General features: G+C 48.2%; 1 protein-coding gene across 1 annotated transcript in view; it reads right to left on the bottom strand.

The window, feature by feature from the left end:
* Positions 1-20,751, bottom strand: part of LGR6 (leucine rich repeat containing G protein-coupled receptor 6) — a 216,083-nt gene that overhangs the window by 116,362 nt on the left and 78,970 nt on the right. The window contains exon 3 of the mRNA XM_054024751.1: positions 8,338-8,409. Within this exon, the coding sequence (XP_053880726.1) occupies positions 8,338-8,409 (72 nt within the window). The remainder of the gene's footprint in view (positions 1-8,337; positions 8,410-20,751) is intronic.

The following is a 20,751-nucleotide window of genomic DNA, read 5'->3' on the forward strand; positions in this document are numbered from 1 at the left end:
GGTGTTTTATTTTGATGATTTCCAGACTGTAGTTAAGCTCCTGAAGCTGTTCCTGGCTTTACTGATTCTGTTCCAGATGTCCTGGCTTGTTCCACCATCCTGGCTGATGGTGCTGCTCAAGTATGTAAATGTTTCTACATTGGTGAGAACATAATCCTCTATCCGGGCAGGGGGTGGGGAGTGTGGGCTTTGGGAGGAAGTTAGGGTGCGGGAGGGGGTTCTGACCTGGGGCAGGGGGTTGGGGTGCGGGCTCCTGCCGGGCGGCACTTACCTCAGGCGGCAGCACAGCGGGGCTAAGGCAGGCTCCCTGCCTGCCCTGGCTCCGCACAGCTTCCGGAAGCAACGGCATGTCCCTGTGACCCCTAGGCCATGGGAACTGCGGAGCTGGCACTCAGGACAGGGACAGCACTTGGAGCCCCCTGGCTGCTCCTGCGCCTAGGGAGCGCAGGGACATGCCGTTGCTTCCGGGAGCTGCACAGAGCTTGCCTTAGCCCTGCTGCACTGCTGACTGGACTTTTAGCAGCCCGGTCAGCGGTTCTAAACGGAGCTGCCAGCATCCCTTTTCGACTGAGTGTTCCAGTCGAAAACCGGACGCCTGGCAATCCTAGCCAGTGGCCTCACTCCCAGGGAGCCGCCAATATCATTACAGAAAACAATTAGAGCAGCTCTTAGAGGAGAGGAGTAAATCAAGAGGACACAAGAGGCTAATGCATCCCTGCAAACCTGGCTAGGAACCTAACCTCCACCTAGCCCTCTCAGCAAAGGTTCGGGGATGCTGAACATGCCCAGTGATAAGAGGGCTGGGAATGCATTGCTTCTGAAAAGTGAAAACCCCTTTACATGACTAATCCCAACAGTGGAGACTGCATGGGTCAGTCACTGCAAGCACAGACTCTCTCTCTCTTTGCCTTGTTATCCCAGCAAGCCCTGTGCACCTCCCCAGAGGAAGATGCAATGGGTCAGATGAATTCTAAAGCAGTTTTGGATTCGCTCTCTTGCAGTGAGGGGGATTTCTGTGAGATCTTTAATATCACTCTCAATCAATGGGCACAGCTTGGCAGCAGGGGCTGCTGGGAGGCAGGCAGGGTGCTCCAGGATGCAGGACCAGGTATTAGGGGACCAAGATTTAAATCAGCAGGTCCAGATAACTTGCATCCAAGAGTTTTAAAAGAGCTAGCCAAGGAGCTTGCTGGAGCATTAATGTGGATTTTCAATAAGCCATGGAACGCTGGGGAAGATCCAAACGATTGGAAGAAAGCTAATGTGCCAATATTTTAAAAGGGTAAACTTGGGTAATTAAAGACCTGTCAGTCTATCAATTCCAGGCAAGTTAATAGAGCAGCTGATATGGGACTTGATTAATAAGGAATTAAAGCAGTGTTATAGAATTAGTTCCAAATCAGCATGGGTTTATGGAAAATAGATCCTGTCATACTAGTTTGATTTTTTTTTTTTAATATTACAAGTTTGGTTGATAAAGATAATAGTATTGATACTATACTTTGACTTGGTATTGCATGACCTTTTGGTTAAAAAACTAGAAAGATATAAAATCAACATGTCACACATTAACTAAATTAAAAGCTGGCTAACTGATAGGTCTCAAAATGTAACTGTAAATGGGGAATCGTCATTGAGTGGGCATGTTTCTAGTGGGGTCCCGCAGGGATTGGGTCTTGGCCTTACACTATTTAACATTTTTATTAATGACCTGGAAGAAAACATTAAATCATTCCTAATAAAGTTTGCAGATGACAGAAAAATTGAGGCAGTGGTAAATAATGAAGAGGACAGGCAAATGATCTGGATCACTTAATAAATTGGGCACAAGCAAACAATATGTGTTTTAATATGGCTATATGTAATTGTATATATCTAGGAAAAAGAAATGCAGGGCAGACCTACAGAATGGGTGCCTGTGTCTAAGCAGTGACAGAGAAAGGTTTCGGGGTTGTCGTGGACAAGCAACTGTGCATGAGCTCCTAGTGCGACACTGTGACCAGAAGGTCTAATGCAATCCTTGGATGCAGAAACAGGGGAATCTTGAGTAGGAGCAGAGAGGTTATTTGACCTCTGTATTTGGCACTGGTGTGACTGCTGCTGGAATCCTGTGTCCAGTCCTGGTGCCCACAATTCAAGAAAGACATTGATAAATTGGAGAGGGGTCAGAGAAAAGCCCCAAGAATGATGAAAGGATTAGAAAACCTGCCTTAGAGTGATAGACTCAACGAGCAAAACCTATTCAGCTTAACCAGGAGAAAGTTAAGGGTTGACTTGATTACAGTTTGTAAGTACCTGCATGGGGAGCAACTATTTAATCATAGCCCTTTCAATCTAGCAGAGGAAGTCAGAGCATGATCCAATGGCTGGAAGTTGAAGATAGAAAAATACAGACTGGAAATAAGACAATTTCTTACCCGTGAGAGTAATTAAGCACTGGAACAATTTATCAAGGACCAGGGTAGAGTCTCCTTCAGTGACAATTTTTAAATCACAATGGGATATTTTTCTAAAAGATCTGTGTGACGGGTTGGATCACAGAAACCCCCTTGGGAGCTGCCACCTGATGTGCCAAGACTACTTCTACCCCTGCTTTCCCTGCCAGCTCAGGACTCCAGCACCCTGTCTTGCTGAGCCAGACACTCCCGTCTGTTCCAACACAGACCCAGGGTCTGAATTACTTGCCCCAAAGCTGCAGGTTTACCTGAAAGCAGCTAACAGAAGTGTTCCTGTCTTTAACACTCAGATGCCCAACTTCCAATGGGGTCTAAATCCAAATAAAAATTCGTTTTACCCTGTATAAGCTTTATACAGGGTAAACTCATAAATTGTTCGCCCTCTATAACACTGATAGAGAGATATGCATAATTGTTTGCTCCCCCAGGTATTAATACATACTCTGAGTTAAATAAAATCACTTTTTACTTATTAAATACAGAAAGTAGGATTTAAGTGGTTCCAAGTAGTAACAGACAGAACAAAGTAAGTCACCAAGCAAAATAAAATAAAATGCACAAATCTATGTCTAATCAAACTGAATACAGATAAGATCCTCACCAGTGCCAGAATTCTCCCTTTTACAGACTAATCTCCTTTTAGCCTGGGTCCAGCAATCACTCACACCCCCTGTAGTTACTGTCCTTTGTTCCAGTTTCTTCCAAGTATCCTGGGGGGGGGTGGAGAGGCTCCCTCTTTATCCAGCTAAAGTCCAAATGGAGGGGTCTCTCAGGGGTTTAAATAGACTCTTTCTTGTGGGTGGAGACCCCCTCCTCACTCCTATGCAAAGTCCAGCTCCAAGATGGAGTTTAGGAGTCACCTAGGCAAGTCACATGTCCATTACAGGTAGCATCCATTGTTTACATGCTACCTTGAACATCCTAAAGTAGACCTCTGATGTGGATTGGAGTATTCCATGATCCATTGTCCTTTAAGTAAAAAGAAGAAGAACAGGAGTACTTGTGGCACCTTAGAGACTAACAAATTTATTAGAGCATAAGCTTTCGTGGACTACAGCCCACTTCCTTGGATGCATCCAAGGAAGTGGGCTGTAGTCCACGAAAGCTTATGCTCTAATAAATTTGTTAGTCTCTAAGGTGCCACAAGTACTCCTGTTCTTCTTTTTCGGATACAGACTAACACAGCTGCTACTCTGAAACCTGTCCTTTAAGTGTTTCTTGATTAGATACTTAACTTCAACATTCCTTTCTCCAGGAACTGACCAAATGCTCTACTAAGGTTATTTAGAAATCAAGCCAGTATTCATAACTTCGAATACAAGAATGATACATGCATACAAATAGGATTAACATTCAGTAGATCATAACTTTTGAGATATGTTACATGGTATATTTAGCATAAAACAAATTCTAAACATATTTCCATAAATCCTTATGGGAGGTACCGTCACAATCTGCTCTAGGAATTATTTGGGGAAAGTTTTAGGGCCTGTGTTACACAGGAGGTCAGGCTAGATGATCACAATGGTCCCTTCTGGTCTTGGAATTATGAATCATAGAAATGTCAGTCTGGAAGGGACCTTGGGAGGTAATCTAATCCAGCCCCCTGCGCTGATGCAGAACCAAGTAAACCTGGACCATCCCTGACAGGTGTTGTACGGCCTGTTCTTAAAAACCTCTAGTGACGGGGGTTCCACAACCTTCCTTGGAACATATTTCAGAGCTTAACTATCCTCAGACTTAGAAAGTTTTCCCTAATCTCTAACCTAAATCTCCCTCACTGCAAATTCAGCCCATTACTTCTTGTCCTACCTTCCGGACATGGAGAACAGTTGATCACCGTCCTCTTTATAACAGCCCTTAACACATTTGAAGACTGTTAGCAGGTCCCCCTTCAGTCTCTCTCAAGACTAAACAGGCCCAGTTTTTTTAACCTTTCTGAATAGGTCAGGTTTTCTAAACCTTTTAGGATTTTGGTTGCTCTCCTCTGGACTCTCTACAGTTTGTCCACCTTTTCCCCCAGTTTGGCATCCAGAACTGGACACAATTCTCCAGCTGAGTCCTCACCAGTGCCAAGTACAGCAGGACAATTACCTCCTATGTCCTACATAGGATACTCCTGTTAATACACCCCAGAATGATCAGCCCTTTTTTTGCAAATGCATCACACTGTTGACTCATATGCCTTTTGTGAACCCCTATAACCTTCAGATCCTTTTCAGCAGTACCACCTAGCCAGCTATTGAGCATTCTGTAGTTCTGATTTTTCCTTCCTAAATTCTAATCCTGTCCTCCAAAGTGCTTGCAACCCCTCTCATCTTGGTTTATCTGCAAATTTCATAAGCACACTCTTCATTCCATTATCCAATCATTAATGAAAATACTGGATAGTATCAGACCCAGGACTGACCCCTGCAGGACCTTGCTAGATATATCCTTGCAGTTGGACAGCGACCTATTGATAACTACACTTTTGAGCATGGACTTTCAATAAATTGTGCACCCACCTTATAGTAATTTCATCTAGGCCACCTTTCCCTAGTTTGAGAATATCATGTGGGGCAGCTTTCCCTTTTCCCCTAGTTGTGAGGGCCCCCAAACCAAGTGGTATGGTGACCTGGTGCTTCTCAGGTTTGGCCTGGCCACTCCTTGTCATGACAGAGGGGCACCTGGGCCAAATTTGAGTAAGTGGCATTGCTCTCTGATACAAACTGGAGTGGCACTGCGACCCCATGTATCAGATTGCAATGCCCCCAGCCCCATGGGACAGGACACACCATGCAGGGTGAGTGCAGGACAGGCTCACCCTCCGCTCAGTAGTAATTTTTTTGAAGGGGGAGGGCGCTCTGTTTTAGGGGTCCCGGGCAAAATCTGTGTAGCCCTGCCCATAACAGTTTGGAAACTATATTGTAACCATGGCAGGCGGTAATGACCCTTGTTTGTGCACTAGAGTCACACCACATCTATCTACAGTCACACCAGTCCTGCTTTCCAGTGTAGCCTTATTCCATGCATGGAAAAGGCCCCAGTGTTCAGTGCAGTTGGGAAGACAGGTCAAGCCACACCCATGAGACCCACCCCCAAGCTGAGGGATATACCTGTGGAACTTATATGATCACCCCGTTACTGTTGTATCTGAGTGCCTCACAATCTTTACCATATTTACCCTCATAGGCATCCACACTCTCATCTCCATGATACAAATGGGGAATGGAGGCACAGGGAGTCTAAGTGACTTACCCAAGGTCATAGGGAGATTCTCTGGCACTTGGCAGAGCAGGGATTTGAACCAGGGTCTCTCACATCCCAGGTGACTGCTCTAACCACTCGGTCGGAGCAAACAACCAACTGAGCCAAAAACTCCCCACATCCAGCAGGGTTTGAAACTAAGTGCCTGGAAAGATTCCTTCAGCCTGGACTCACCCCAGAGGGGGTGAGGAGTGGGTCTCATGGAGCCAGCTCGCCTTCTCCCCTCCCCCACAAGGAACTTCTGCCTCCCAGCCAGATCGAGCAGCTTTCCTCCATACACACCTGCAGGCCTGGCAACCAAAGCAGGGTGTAAGGGGGTGTCTTGTTCCACAGGGAGCTGGGCCCTCAGCTGGGCATTCCCTACAGCTGTACAGACAGCAACCAACTGGCATCTTTCCTAGGCTGGAGGTGGCAGGGGTGGGGTGGGGATTTTAAGCCTCTCTTTGCCTTCTCCCACAGGGGCTCTCTGTGGAAGGGCGGAGGTGCTAGTCAGATGTTGTCCCCTGGGGGGTGACCTTGTCAGTGCTGGATTTGGGGGAGCAAACTGCAGCCACCATGCCCAGGCAAATGGAGCCCAAGGTACGGCAAGTCTTGGTCTGCAGGATGCACCTTCAGGTTGTCAGTGCCCCCTTCTGGGCTGCAGGGGAGACTGCATGGCCCCAGGGCTTTAAGATGTGTGGGGCCTCCTGGGTTGGGCCAAGCCTGGATTCGCCTCCTCGCACAGTCCCCCTCCATCCCTGGCCTGGGTGCTGCAAAATAGGGCCCCACGCGGCTGCATGCTGGGCCTGTGCTGAGAGCTGGCCCTGAGGCCTTGTTCCATAAGCAGGGGAGGGATCCTAGCAGAGGAAATGGCCAGTGTCGGCAGGAAGAGCTGGGCTTAGCCTTCGCTCCCTGCCTTGACGGCAGAGGAATACAGCGATGCAGACGGCAGCCTTGGAGTAAGCGTTTGGAGGATCCAGTCCCCATGTACATTTCCCTTCCTTGCCTCTCTGCCCAAGGGGTCCCACTGCACCTGGCAAGGCCCCAGCCTGGCGTCTCCCAGGAATTGTCACAGGACACGGGTGTCACTCAGTCTGCTCTGGTGTCTGGAGAGGCAGAGCTGGCTCCCCGTTAGCCTGCAGGGGGCGCTGTGCAGACTCAGGGAATAACACATCCTTCCTAGGATGTTCCGACATTCTGCATCCACAGTTGGCTGGGAGTCAGTCAAATATAAACTGATCAAAAGAGGCTTTCAAAACCCACGAGTTCCCGGAGTAGAAAGTTCCCCTTGTTGAAATTGGGTGGGTGAGCTGCGGTTTCTCCTCAGTTCCTTTGATACCTTGCCTAATGCAGGCTATGGATAAAGAAGCATCTGATTGCTAAGCCTAGAGATTTAGGGCAGGATTCATACTTTACATCTTCAGAAGACCTAGTAAACAGGGCTGCACTCTCTAATCCTGAGAGCAGGTTTGTACCTGCTTGTTTCGTATAAACCGTGCTGGCTGCGCCGATTTCACAGTGCGGGCGAGTTCAAAACATCGCCTCCAGGGTGAAATGTTTATTGCAGGAGAGATGTTCAGAAAGGTCTCTCAAGAGAAGAGAGGGACGGGCAGCTGGATAGCTGAGCAGAGACTGTGCCGGACCGTCTTGGAATGGCAAAAAGTCAGGCACATTCCGATCTGGGAGGACCCCATCTCTGCAGTGATGCATTCCACCCTTTGAATTTGGTAACCTCTGCCCATCATATGTCTCTGCCCACTGGGCCATCCCTAGCCCCACACCGCCTTTCCCGTTGGAAGGGCTTGGGCAATTGGCTGCTAGGAGACCCAGCAGGGGTTTTCTGGGTCGTGATGTTGCACCGGGGATGGAGGAAGAAGGCTGTCTGGTCCCAGAAAGATGCTGCCTAGGGATTGCTAGTCCCCTTTCTCAGGAAGACAAGGCCAGATAAGAGGGAGTAGGGCGTGATGTGGAGCTGAGGAAAGGTTACAGAACCTGTGAAGGAGGAGAAGTTACAAAGTACAGCTAAATCACACAAGCGTTTTACTCAGGCAAAACTCCCCTGCGTAGGGACCTCAGGACTGGGCCGGTCGCTGGTTCCCGGGCAGTATTGTGATCCAGGGGCACACAGGTCATGGAGCTGAGCTGCAGCATGGCAATCTACTCGATACAAGGTCATGCAACGGATCAGGACTTGAGCCAGGGTCTCCCCCATCCCACGCTGCTACTCTAACCACTGAGTAACCCTTCCTCTTTGAGCAGTGCAAGCTGCGTCAGAGCAAACAACCAGCCAAACCAAAAGTTCCCCCTAGCCAGGGGTTGAAACAGAGAGCCCAGAAAGGTTCCTTCTGCCCAGACTCACCGCAGGGCGGGGAATCTCTCTATTCTTGTACAATCCTGCAGAACACACAGAAAACGGTGCGGACAGACGGTAGCTGTGACCAGCAGCAGGACAGAGCCCCCAGCATGCCCTGGAGCTGCCACAGGATTATTTGGCTTGGCACTTTAACCTGTGTGGATTCGGAAACTGGTAATTGGATGCCTTGTGGCTTGGCAGCTGCCTCTGAACGGATCAAAGTCCCATGTCACGTGTGACCCCCTGGGACAATGGCCCTGCAGGAGTCCAACAGCAGTGCCTTGGAAACGGGGTACTTACAGGATCTTCAGGCTGTAGAGGCCAGAAAAGGCTTCTCCTGGGATCTGGGAGAGCTGGTTTCCAGAGAGGCGCCTGCAGAAAAGAGGAGCCAGTGTCACATCAACATCTAACACGCCGGTGCTTTGTCAGAGGACACATAATAACCTGCACCTCATGCCTCTTGCTACAGCCCAGGAGAAGACTGTGGATACGACTGAATGCTGAACGCAAGACTCGCACTCAGTACCCCATTCGTTAGTGTGCCACCTCTAGTGGCTAACTCATATGGGTGGATAATGGCCTTCTACTACTGCTACCGGCTATTGGTGAGGGAGGCTCATGCTTCTAGCAGGGAATGACCCAAACTCAGTCCCCAGTGATGACCCATGGCTGGGGGCATTCCATGCCCCACTGGAAGAGGACTCTGTTACAGTCACTAAGGCAGGAGAGAGGAAATTAGACTTATGACTGCCATTGTAAGAGGCCTTGACTCTTTCCTCCATAAAGATAGCCACTAACAGTGACTGCAAGGAGAAACCCTGCTTTGCTGGCCTAAGAGCTGGTAGTGATGGCACAGCACTGTGGGAACGATCCCCCTTCGCTAGGACACAGAAGCTCATTATGAATGGGATTATTCCCCGTTCCTATGCCCTCTTTTGCCACCCTCTCTGCCCTGGCTGGCACCTTTTGACCAGAGGAGGCCTGTTAGCGTGTCCCCACACATCGCCAAACTTCACAGATTTAATGCTTTCCCCATAGGTCAGTCTCTCCAAATCCCTGCTCATTGGGGTCACACCTCTGAACTTCTTCCAATTTATCACCATCACTCTCAAAATGTTGAGCAGAGTCATGAGTTCATAGCCAGCTCCAAACTCCTCCAGAGCTCAGGAGGGTTTGGGTGCCCTGGGTCACACCCATTGCTACAAGAGAGAGACCAATACAGAAAATATCACAATGCCACCCCATAAATCCATGGTGCGCCCACACTGGAATACTGTCCACAGTTCTGGTCGCCCCATCTCAAATAAGATATATTAGAATTAGAAAAGGTGCAGAGAAGGGCAACAAAAATGATTAGGGGCATGGAACAGCGTCCATACGAGGAAAGATTAAAAAGACTGGGACTTTGCAGCTTGGAAAAGAGAAGGGGAGATATGATAGAGGTCTATAAAATCATGACTGGTCTGGAGAAAAAAAAAAAAAAAAAAAAAAAAAAGTGTTATTTACCCCTGCACATAATACCAAAATCAGGGGTCACTCAATTAAATTAATAGGCAACAGTTTAAGACAATAAGGAAGTACTTCACACAATACACCAACCTGTGGAACTTATTGCCAGGGGATGTTATGAAAGGCCAAAAGTATAACTGGGTTAAAAAAAAAGTTAGATCAGTTCATGGAGGGTAGATCCATCAATGGCTATTAGCCAAGATAGTCAGGGATGCAACCCCATGATCTGGGTGTCCCTAAACCTCTGACTGCAAGAAGGTGGGACTGGATGGCAGGGGATGGATCTCTCGATAATTGCCCTGTTCTGTTCATTTCCTCTAAAGTATCGGAAGACAGGATACTGAGCTTGATGGACCATTTGTTTGACCCAGGATGGCCGTTCTTATGTTCTTAGAGGATGAGGGGGTTCAGAGACAGGTGACAAGAATGATCAGGGCAGGGAAAAATCTCACATGAGGAGAGAGACTGTAACGATTGAGATGGTTACTTTAGCGGGGAGGCGAATGAAAAAGGGGGCATGGTAAAGGAATACAAAGCGGCAAATGCTCTGCAGAAAGGAGGTCAGGAGCTTCTGTCATCTCACAACATGGGAACAAGGGGACATGACACGAAATCAAAAAGGTGGTAAATTCAAAACCAATAAAAGAAACCCTTTTTCACATGATGTGGATTGGTTTGTGGAACTAACTGCCACAAGATGTCACTGAGGCCACAATCTCAGTAAGATTCAAAAGGGTCCATTTGGGTATATTTCACTTAATCAATGCCCTGCCATTGCCAGGGCCTGGGGTATTGTTGGCACCTCAGTCCCTCCTAGTCTTTGCCTGTACCACACAATAGTTTAGTCTTCTGAGGGCTGTAAAATGTTGGGCTAATTCTAGTTGTGGGGCTTGGTTTTGGGGATGGCAGGGTCGGGCTGGTGGCCTGTGCTAAACAGGAGGTCAGATCTGGGGGTCCCTTCTGGCCTTGAACTCTATGACTCCGTTCACATGGATTTTGGCCTTTTGATGAAACCACTCCTCAGCTCCATTCTCTGAGCAGTTCTAATTGTTACAGTCACGGTTACAGATTGTGACTAGGGCACAGAGAGGACATGTGACCTTCCCACGATCACATGGGGGCTCTGTTGCAGAGCCAGGAACCGAAGTCAGATCTCCTGAGCCTAAACTCAATGCGTTAGCCACAAGGCCCTGTCTCCTCCTCAAGGTGGAATGCATCTGCCACCTGGGTACCACTTTCTGTACATGATGCCTGATGCCAACGCACTGGAGCAGCATCACCAACTCTGTGCGTTCAACAATCCTGAGCTGGTTCTCCCAAAAATCATGAGATTAGTTTTTTTAAATCTCCTGATTTTAAAGCCAATCCATGCAGTCACATTTTCAAGCTCTGTTCTGCAACCACAAAGTCTAGAAACTTACTTTTATTTTTAAGGAAACCTGTGATCCCCATTTATTCACATGACTCCAGGAGCTGGGGCTTTAACATGAAATCCCATGAGATTCATGAGAGATGACAGCACATCCATGGCAGTGGTGCCACCCAATGGCTGGGGGTGGAGGGCATCGGGAGGACCCGTGAAAGCCCTTATCAGGCGTAAGACTCAGCAACCAATGCCTGAGATTGGGCATAGGTATGAGGGGATGTAGGAATTAAGACCTGGCAAGAAATCCAGTTCCTTTTTTAAAGGCGTGGGTGTGAACCGGGTGCTAACTGATGGATTCATTTCAGAAGCTGCAGAGTATATTTCAGCGAGTGTTTTGAAAAAGGCCACAGACTGTCGGTTGTAAGAAGCTTCTGGGATCAGTCCCAGGCATGCCCACTCACTGCTGGCCATGCGCAATTGTGTCTGTGCCAGCACTCACTCAGTCCCAACTCAACCCCCCACCCCACCGCTGGAATCCAGGGAAAATTGCTCCCATAATTAGGCCTCCGACAGCATAAATAGCACAGGGTCGTCTCTTTAATGTGTGGGAGCAGGCTGGAACCTGCCTCTTTGTGGTATGTAAGCTGCCTGGCAAGCTGGGCTATTTGTCACCAGGGGAGTGCGATTCGGTGAAACTGCTCCCTTTGATGGCCGATTTCCACATGGGGAGAGGATGCCTGGGAGATGAGACTATGGGGGCGGGGGGCAGCTTCCCGAGCAGCAGTCCCCCGGCTGCTTTGAACAGCCACCTCACAAAACCAAAGTGGCGATGCTGGTTCCTGCAATAGGAATCTTGGTAATGCATGGGAGACGGGGGCCGTTCAAACAGCAGCCAGTTCCCAGGTAGATTGGAATGTACCCGATACACGAGAGCCCAGACCGTGCCCCATCTTGCTGTGTGCCCTAGCGGGGTGACCCAGAGCAGAGCACTGCAATCCCTCCCCCCCCCCCAGACTAAGCTTATAAGGGGGAACTTGGATCTGAACCAAGGACCCCTTGATCCGCAGTCAAACAGTCGAGCACTGAACTCTGCTCCCGTGACAGGGCCAGGTAGGGGCTTGCACATGTTGCACTCAGCAGTAAGGAAGCATGAGCAGAGTCTGGGAGGTTCCTGGGGAAGAAGCCACCCACCCCAGCAGGCACTGTCCTATTCACTCCCTGGTGGGAAGAGAGCTTGGGGGGGGGGGTATAAATCGGGGGGAGCTGGCTGTCAGCACTAGTGTCCAGTTCCCCAGCATCAGCTTCTTTGGCCATTTAACCTGGGCACGCCCGAGACATAATGATCCCCCTGTGCCCACGGTGCTGCATTCCCGTGCTTATTGTCAATCAGCAGCCTCCTCCCCCTTCCCTTCCAGGCTCTCTTGAAAGTCACCCGCCTGCCGGGCAGATTCCTTCCATTAAATGCACTGTTGGAAGCCAAAATACCATGACGTTCAAGCCGACGGAGCCTCTCTCCTTTGCTTTCATTTAGAGCAGAGACAACGACTCTCACAGCAATGCTGACAATGGCGGCTAATTCGGGACCAGCGGCCCCCTCTGCCCCCAGTATTACAGTTCACCCCTTCTCCACAGGAAACTGGAAATATGGTTCCAAGCAGCCTGTGAGACCCGAGCTGGGGAATTCACCCTCTGGGGGCACAGATGGGAATGGGAAGCTGCTCTTCTAGGAAGAGGTGTCAGTCCACCTCAAGAAGATGAGCTAGGGCTATCTCCACTGGGGGTGACCACATAGCAAGTGTAAAACAATCAGGATGGGGGGGGGGTTGTAATAGGTGCTTATATAATAAAAAGCCCCCACAATCGGGATTGTCCCTATAAAATCTCCACTTTTGCTCCAGACCTCAGACACCCCCACATCTGTTTGGGGTGTGCAGGGCTGGGGCTCAGGCCCATCTCGCTGAGGGACCAGTTTGACTCTGCTCTCCCCTCTGGAGACACCAGAGCTCCCAGCATTGCAGATCAGAGTCAGGAGGAGGGGAGGGGTCTGCCGCAGTGGCCACCGCTGAGAGGCGTGGGGAAGGGCCGGCGGAGAGGTGGCAACAGCATCGTGCGGGGCTGGCTCATTCACAGAAGCCAAGTGACATTTGCCACCCAGAGATTCTTCCCGTCGGCACCAATCTGCATGGGAAGCACAACCTATCCCCACCCACCTATCGTCTCATTCAGCAGCCAGATATTGACTTCTGCCAGCCTCCATCACGTTTTCAAACAAGAACCTTCGTGTTTTCCCCCAGGCTGCCCCTCACACTTGGAAGGCGCTCCGGATAAACACCCACAAGCCACCACATTCTCCTCCTTGAAAACCCTTCTCAGAACTCTCCTTGGTTGTGATGCCTATAAAACACTTGATGACAAGTGGTCTCTCTAGTTCTGAGCTGGCTGTCTGGTATGTTTCTAATGCACCTACCCCTTCATGTCAGTACCTAGGCTGGGCTCAACCTGCGGCTGAGCAGTTTGGCCCTCAAACCAAAAAAAGGTCAAAGAGTTTGGTTTGACCCAAAACTGAATTGGTTTTGGTATTTCTCACCAAAAATGGAAAGCCCCAAACTTTTAGTTTGACCTTGGCTAATTTGATTTTGTTTTAGATTTTCATTTTGTGTCATTTTCATCTTTTTGGTGGTTTTTTTTTTATTAGTGGAATTTGGAAACAAAGTCAAAATGTCTCCTTTCTGAAACAAAAAGTTTTGACATTTCCAAAAATATTTGTCAGTGTTTTTTTTTTTTCCTTCCATCAAAAATAACTCACCACATTTGACCTAAGTTCACAAATAGTTTTGGTGCCCTGATGTGCCTGGCTCTCACTGAATACGCTCACACATAGACCAGAGCTTCTCAGGGGTGGGTAGAAGCCACAACAGGGCTACTAAGGTTCTGGAATGCAAGGCCTGAGGCCAGGTCTATACTAAAAAGCTAAGTCAAACCAGCTACATGGCTCAGAGGTGTGAAAAATCCCCTCCCCTCCCAGCGATTTAGTTAAGCCAACCTAACCGCCAGCGTAACCAGTGCTAGGCTGACCGAAGAATTATTTCTTTGACTTAGCCACCACCTCTTGGGGGAAGGTAGATTCTTTACAGAGATGGGAGAACCCCTCCTCTCTCCAGAGTCAGTGGTTACCCTGAAGCGCTGCAGCGAGGCTGCTGTTGCAGTTAAATGTAGACATAGCCTGAGTCTGTTTTCACTTCCACAGGTGTAAATCAGGAGTCAAGCCAATGGAGTTACAGGTGTAAACGTGTTGTAAATGAGAAGAGAGTCAAGCCAGTTATTTCCCTGCCCTAATTGGTGTTTGCCACTCTTTCCAGTTTAGTATCACCTGCAAATTTCACTCATGTGCTCTTTACTTCCCTCTGCCCTGCTCATTAAACAGTGGGCTTGTCTACATAACTGCCAGATCAGCAGGCAGTGATCAATCCAGCCATTGGTGAGATTTTGAAAAATTCCCACCCGGAGTTTTCCCAGCCTTCCTGTGTTTGTGTAAGCCAGCCCAGGAAGAATGGTGGAATCCATCTTAAACCTGGTGCTTTTCCATTTAGAAGGAGGGATTGGGACCCAGAGAGACAAAAGATTCCTGCCCGTGCCAAAGGTATACAAGGGGGTAGAACAGAACAAAGCGGGCTGCGGTCATGAGAAATCCCCTAGTTACCACCTGAGCTTGAACTAACAAGGACTGTACCAGGGGAAAGGATTGGGCCCAGACTAGGAAGGAGTCTAGTCTGTGAAAGAAGCTTATTGGAACATCTGAGGGGGAGATTTGCCTGTATTCAGTTTTGTAATGTATTAGGGCTTAGACATGCGTGTTTTGTTTTATTTTACTTGGTAACTTAATTTGTTCTATTATTTGAAACCACATAAATCCTACTTTTTATACTGAATAAAATCACTTTTGTTTATTAATTAACCCAGAATAAGTGATTAATACCTGGGGGAGCAGACAGCTGTGCATATTTCTCAGTGTTATAGAGGGTGGACAATTTATGAGTTTACCCTGTATAAGCTTTATACAGAGTAAAACATTGATTTATTTGGGGTGTTAATCCCATTGGGAGCTGGGTGCTGGAGACAGGAATACCTGCTGAGTGGTTTTCAGTTAAAGCCTGCAGCTTTGGGGTGTACTTCAGACCCTTGGTCTGTATTGCAGAAGAGTAGCGTGTCTGGCTCAACAAGACAGGGTTCTAGAGTCCCAAGCTGGTGGGGAAAACGGGCTCAAAGGTAGTTTCAGCACATCAGGTGACAGTCCCAAGGGAGTCTGTGACCCAACCTGTCACACTGACAATTTCAAAACTTGTTTTTTCCAAATGTTTTTGAAAGATGGGAAGTTTGTCTGACCCTTTCATGTGAGATGGTTCTGTTTTGACGAATTGGCATTTCCCAACAAAAATATATTTAGTGGGAAAATTCCAGATTAGCATGAAGGGCCTGGTTCCATTTACATTAAGGCCTCTTTGCTTTGCTCTGGGGTGACTGCTGGGGGAATTCTCCATGTATCTCAGGGGCTTTTATCACCCTATGCGTTGTTGCAGTATTGTAAAAGAGGAAGAGCTGGGAGGCAGAATCCTTCCCTGGTACCATAAAGGGAACTCGGAGCAGATGTAACTTCTACACTAAAGCCCCTTCCCACTGCCAGAGCAGTGCAATTTGTGTGACGTAGAATCAGGTCCACAGTCATTTATATTTGCACCATTGTTGCTCAGAGCCAAATATTCAGTTGCTTAGCACTCATAACTGGGGCCTAGATTTTTATAAAAGCTCAGCGTCCAATGTGCACCCAAATTGCGGAGCACTTGTGAAAATCTGGTCATTTACTGTGGTGATCAATGGGAGCTGAAGTCTTTTGAAAGTCTGGCCTTGACTGTAGGTGCTAAGCTCTTTTGAAAATTCTGGCTACGATGCATGCCTGAGTCTGCAGAGAGCCTGACACAACAGTTCTGAGGGGTTTTAGTGACCCATGCTTTTCAATCTGCTGTTGACTTTGAAACCTAATGTTGAAAAGTTAAATATCAATATTGTTAACGATATCACTGTCGATCATCTAAACAGAAACATCTGGCTAAGGTGATTTTCCACCATTATGGGTCACAGTGAGAGACTAAGAGGCAGTGGCTGTCAAGGATAAAAGCAGGAGATGAGTAGTTCAAATCCTGTGCAAATCTCAAATCCATTTTATCCCACGGAAGGGGAAATTCATCCAATCCCTAATGTGTTGGCAAATCATCCAGATTCACATTTTGCAATTTCCCAAATGGAACAGTGCATTGTGGGTAAAAAATGCTGTGTGGCACAATGTAAAGTTCTATCAGAGTAAATGAAAGTGAGAAATTCCCTTTTGCACAAAGGGGCAGCAAATGAGCTAGCCACCATCTGAGGTAAACTGAAGCCTATAGGTAGGGAAAATGCACTCCCTAAAATGCCCTGGTTTCAGATTTATTTGAAGCTGCTGCAGAAGTGTCAGTGCCCTCACTATGTCACAGAAATGTCAATGGCCGTATATTGTTATGCTCAGGGCTGGGTAAAAACCTCCTTGAAGCTAGTAGACATAATAGCCATGCTTCATCCAGGATACATGTAAAAAGCAATTAAGCTCCTTTATGGAGGAGACAGATGAAACACAGGAGGCACCACCCAAAGCTCAGGCCACATGCAAGGCTGGCTAGAAATCTGAGATATGTGGGTGGAGGGATTTGAGTAGGGGATGAATACCAATGCAGGGGGGTGGGTATTGTTTGAGAGAGCTGTATGTGCATGTGTGTGAGAAGCACAACAGATGCACGCTATGGGTACATCTACATGGTCATAAAACACCCGCTGCACAGCCACAGATGGCCAGGGTCAGCTGACTCAGGCTCACTCGGCTATAAAATTGCAGTGTAGATGCTTGGGCTGCAGCATGGGCTCTGAGATCCTGCAAGGATCCCAGAACCCAGGCTCCAGCCCCAGCCAAGACATCTACACTGCAAACCATCCTGGTTCAGTGGCAAAGTGAAGGCAGTGGTTAGAAACAAAAAAGCAACATAACAAATGGAAAAGAGTGGAAATAGAGAGCAATCACTACAAATTAGAAGTTATGAAGTACAGAAAATTGATAAGGGAAGCTAAAGACATCAGGGAAACCACTATGGCTGGCAGGGCCAGTAAGGAAAACAACGATTTTTTAAAGTATACTAGGAACAAAAGAAATCCTAGCAATGGTATTGGCACATTGTTAGTTCATAAAATTGTTACTAATAATGCAGAAAGGGTAGAAGTGTTCAATAAGTATTTCCATTCTGTATTTGGAAGGAAGCAGGATAATGTGCTTGTATCATATTAAGGTGATTGAGTACTTTCCAGTACACTACTAACTGAAGACGATTCTGAACAACATCTGCTAGGGATAAACATTTTTTTAAAAATCAGTGGGTCTGGAAAACTTGCCCCCAGGAGTCCTAAAAATGTTGGCTGAGGCGATCTCATGCCCACTGGTATTAATTTTTAATAATTCTTTGAATACCAGGGAAATTGCAGAAGACTGGAACAATGCTAATGTCGTGCCAATATTCAGTAAGGACAAGCAGGATGACCTGGAGAATAGAGTGGAAAAGCTGATACAGGATTCAAGTGATAAAATATTAAAGAATAGGAATAGAAGCAGTGACAGTCAACATGGGGTTATGGTAACTGCAGAGATATAATATACTGAGATTTTTATAAGGCATCTGATTAGTACCACACAACATTTTGATTTAAAAAATGAACATTGCACAATATCAATGAAGCACACATTAAATTGGTTATGAACTAGGTAATTGACAGATCTCAAAAAATAGTTGTCAAGGGGGAATTTTCATCGCAGGAGAGTAGTTTCTAGTGGGGTTCTGCAGAGATCAGTACTAGGTCTGATCCCATTCAGCACTTTTGGCAGTGATCTGGAAGTAAATGTCAAATTGTGGTTGATAAAATTGGCAAATGAAACAATAATTGGCAGAGCAGAAAGTGACGAGGACAGGGCAGTCAGAGCGCTCTGGATCACTTGGTAGGCTGGGCCCATTGGCACAAAATGTGTTTTAATGCAGCCAGATGAAAAGTTATCCATCTAGGAATAAGGGATGCAGACCAGACCTATGGAATGGAGTGCTGTGTCCTGGAAAGCAGGGATTGAGAAGGATTATGGGGGACAAACAACTAAACAAAGCGCCTAGTGTGATGTTGTGGCAAAAAGCACGGATGCAATTCTTGGCTGGATAAGCAGGGGACTTTTGAGGAAGGAGGTGATTTTTCCTCTGTAAATGGCATTGGTGAGACTGGTATTAGAACACTGTGTCCAGTTCTGGTGTCCACATTTTTAAAAGGCTGTTGAAAATTTGGAGAGGGTGCAGAAAAGAGCCAAAGTTATTTGGGGGCTGGAGAAAATGCCTGCCAGATAGCACTCAATCTGCTCAGTTTATCAAAAAGAAGTTTGAGATGTGACTTCATCACAGTGCATAAGTCTCCTCCTGGAGAGAAGATAATGGATACTAAGGGGGGGTCTTTGACCTAGAAGAGGAAGGCAGAACAAAAACTGATGGCCAGAAGCTGAAGCCAGGCAAAATTTAAATTAGACTCACATTTTTTTTTAACAGGGAGGCTGATGAATCATTGGAACAAGCTATCAAGGAAAGTGGATCTGGCGATCTTCAAATCAAGACTGCATGCCTTTCTGGAAGATGTTTTAGCCAAGTGCCAGATATTGGGCTCAGTACAGCAGGAACGGGGTGAAATGTAATGGCCTGCGATACACAGGAGATGAGACAAGATGCTCTAATGACACCTTCTGGTCTTAAAATTACAAATAAAATCACATGCTTTGAGCTCCATGAGTTCTGTTTCACTTAAAGAAGAATAAAGGGTGACTTGATCACAGCCTGTAAGTTCAAGAAAAGGTGGAAGCTCCCAAAAAGTGTGGGGGGCCACTGGCACCCAAACAGTAATCCTGCCCCCCCCCTCCCCCGAGTCCCCACCCTCACATCACCCCTCTCCCCAAGTCACCACTCTTGTGCTTCCCCTTCTTCCTGAGGCCCCACACCTTCCTGCAAGGCCCCTGCCTCGCCTCTTCCCCCGGATCCCCGCTCCCGTGCCACCCTTTTCACACAAGGCCTGTCCCCTGTCGCTCGCCCTAACAGCTGGTAAAAAGTGATGAGGGCCATGGCCCCCATGCTCCCCATTTCTGTGCCCTGATAAGTGCCTCTGTATGAAACAGAGTACAGCTATTGAACTTGTTATTCAGGAGATCCGACTAGACAATCACAGTAGTCACTTCTAGCCTTCAAATCTTGGAATACAATCTATACATCTAAGAAATGTTCCTTAATGCAGCACCGCTATCTCACAGAAATCTGAATGCCGAACAAGGCGATGACTCTAGGCTATACCAATGTCAGGACCCCATAACGCAGCACTGCCAAGGCACAGACGTTTTAATAAAACATGACAGAGTGGCTATCCAGGAATGTCAGTATCCAAAGAGCGCAGTTCCTCTCTGGCACAGAAATAGCAATGCCCCGTAACTCAGCATTGCTATGTCAATGCCCCGTCAAGCAATGCCACAAGGTCAGAGAAATGACAATACACCGGAATGCAGAGCCGCTGCATCACAGAAACGTGAATGAACCATAACGCAGAACCAATCTCTGATTGGTTTTATAGGGTTACCATATGTCCTCTTTTTCCCAGACATGTCCAGCTTTTCGGCAGTCAAACCCCCTTCCGGGGGGAATTGCCAAAAAGCCGAACATGTCCGGGAAAATGGCAGCTCTGCTCCTCCCCGACTCTTCGGCTCTGTTTAAGAGCCGGGCTGCCCGAGCGCTACCGGCTTTGGGCAGCCCCCATGCCTCCAGACCCTGCGCCGCCGGAGCCCGGGAGGGGAAGTGCCCGGCTGGGGGTGCAGGGTCTGGAGGCATAGGGGCTGCCCAAAGCCCGAGTGCTACCGGCTTCACGGTTTGCCGGGCAGCTTCCAGACCCTGCGCTGGGCACTTCCCCTCCCAGGCTCCAGCTGCGCTGGGGAAGAGCCGGCCAGGGGCGCAGGGTCTGGGGGCTGCCCGGCAAACCCTGAAGCTGGTAGCGCTGGGGCAGCCCTTTCCCCCTGGCTGGGAGTGGGAGGGAGGAGGGGGCGGAGTTAGGGCAGGGAAGGGGCGGAGTTAGGGCAAGGCTAGGGGTGGGGAAATGGGCAGGGCCAGGGCCCGTGGAGGGTCCTCTTTTTTTATTTATTAGATATGGTAACCCTAGTTTTGTATCCAAATTATGCAAAAGCATTGTAAGAGACTGCTGACTCACCGTCATGGCACCTCCTGCTGATCAGTCCAGGAATTAGCTCAATTCCAGCACTCAGAGCGTCTCCTGCTGGCCGGTGTTTCTCCTTCCTCAGGCCCATGTCCCTTCCATACCCCGGTACCCTTTGCCTTGGAGTTCTGCCCACAGCAGTACCCCCACACTCTGCATCTCCCCTCCCGGGGAATCCCCCAATCCTCTATACCCACCTTACCTCAGTGGTTACTGCCAGTCATCATCTAGCCCCTTTTCTCTGGGGCAAACTGCAGTCTGTACAGGCCACTCATCACTGGCAAGGGGGTTGGACCTGCTGCCTTTCTGGGCCCACTTGTCTCCCTGCAGCCCTAGTACCTCCTTTGGCCTTCAGCAAGGCCTCAGCTACAGCTCCCCAGCACCTCTTGCCCTTCCGCAGAATTGCTCTGCTCTGCTTCGGGTACCCTGAGCTCCCAGGCAGCTATGTCCTTCCCACTCCGAGACTGGAGTGAGACTCTGAGCTGCTAACT

The sequence above is a fragment of the Malaclemys terrapin genome, chromosome 4 (genome assembly GCF_027887155.1).
Source record: "Malaclemys terrapin pileata isolate rMalTer1 chromosome 4, rMalTer1.hap1, whole genome shotgun sequence".
Classification (NCBI taxonomy): Eukaryota; Metazoa; Chordata; order Testudines; family Emydidae; genus Malaclemys; species Malaclemys terrapin.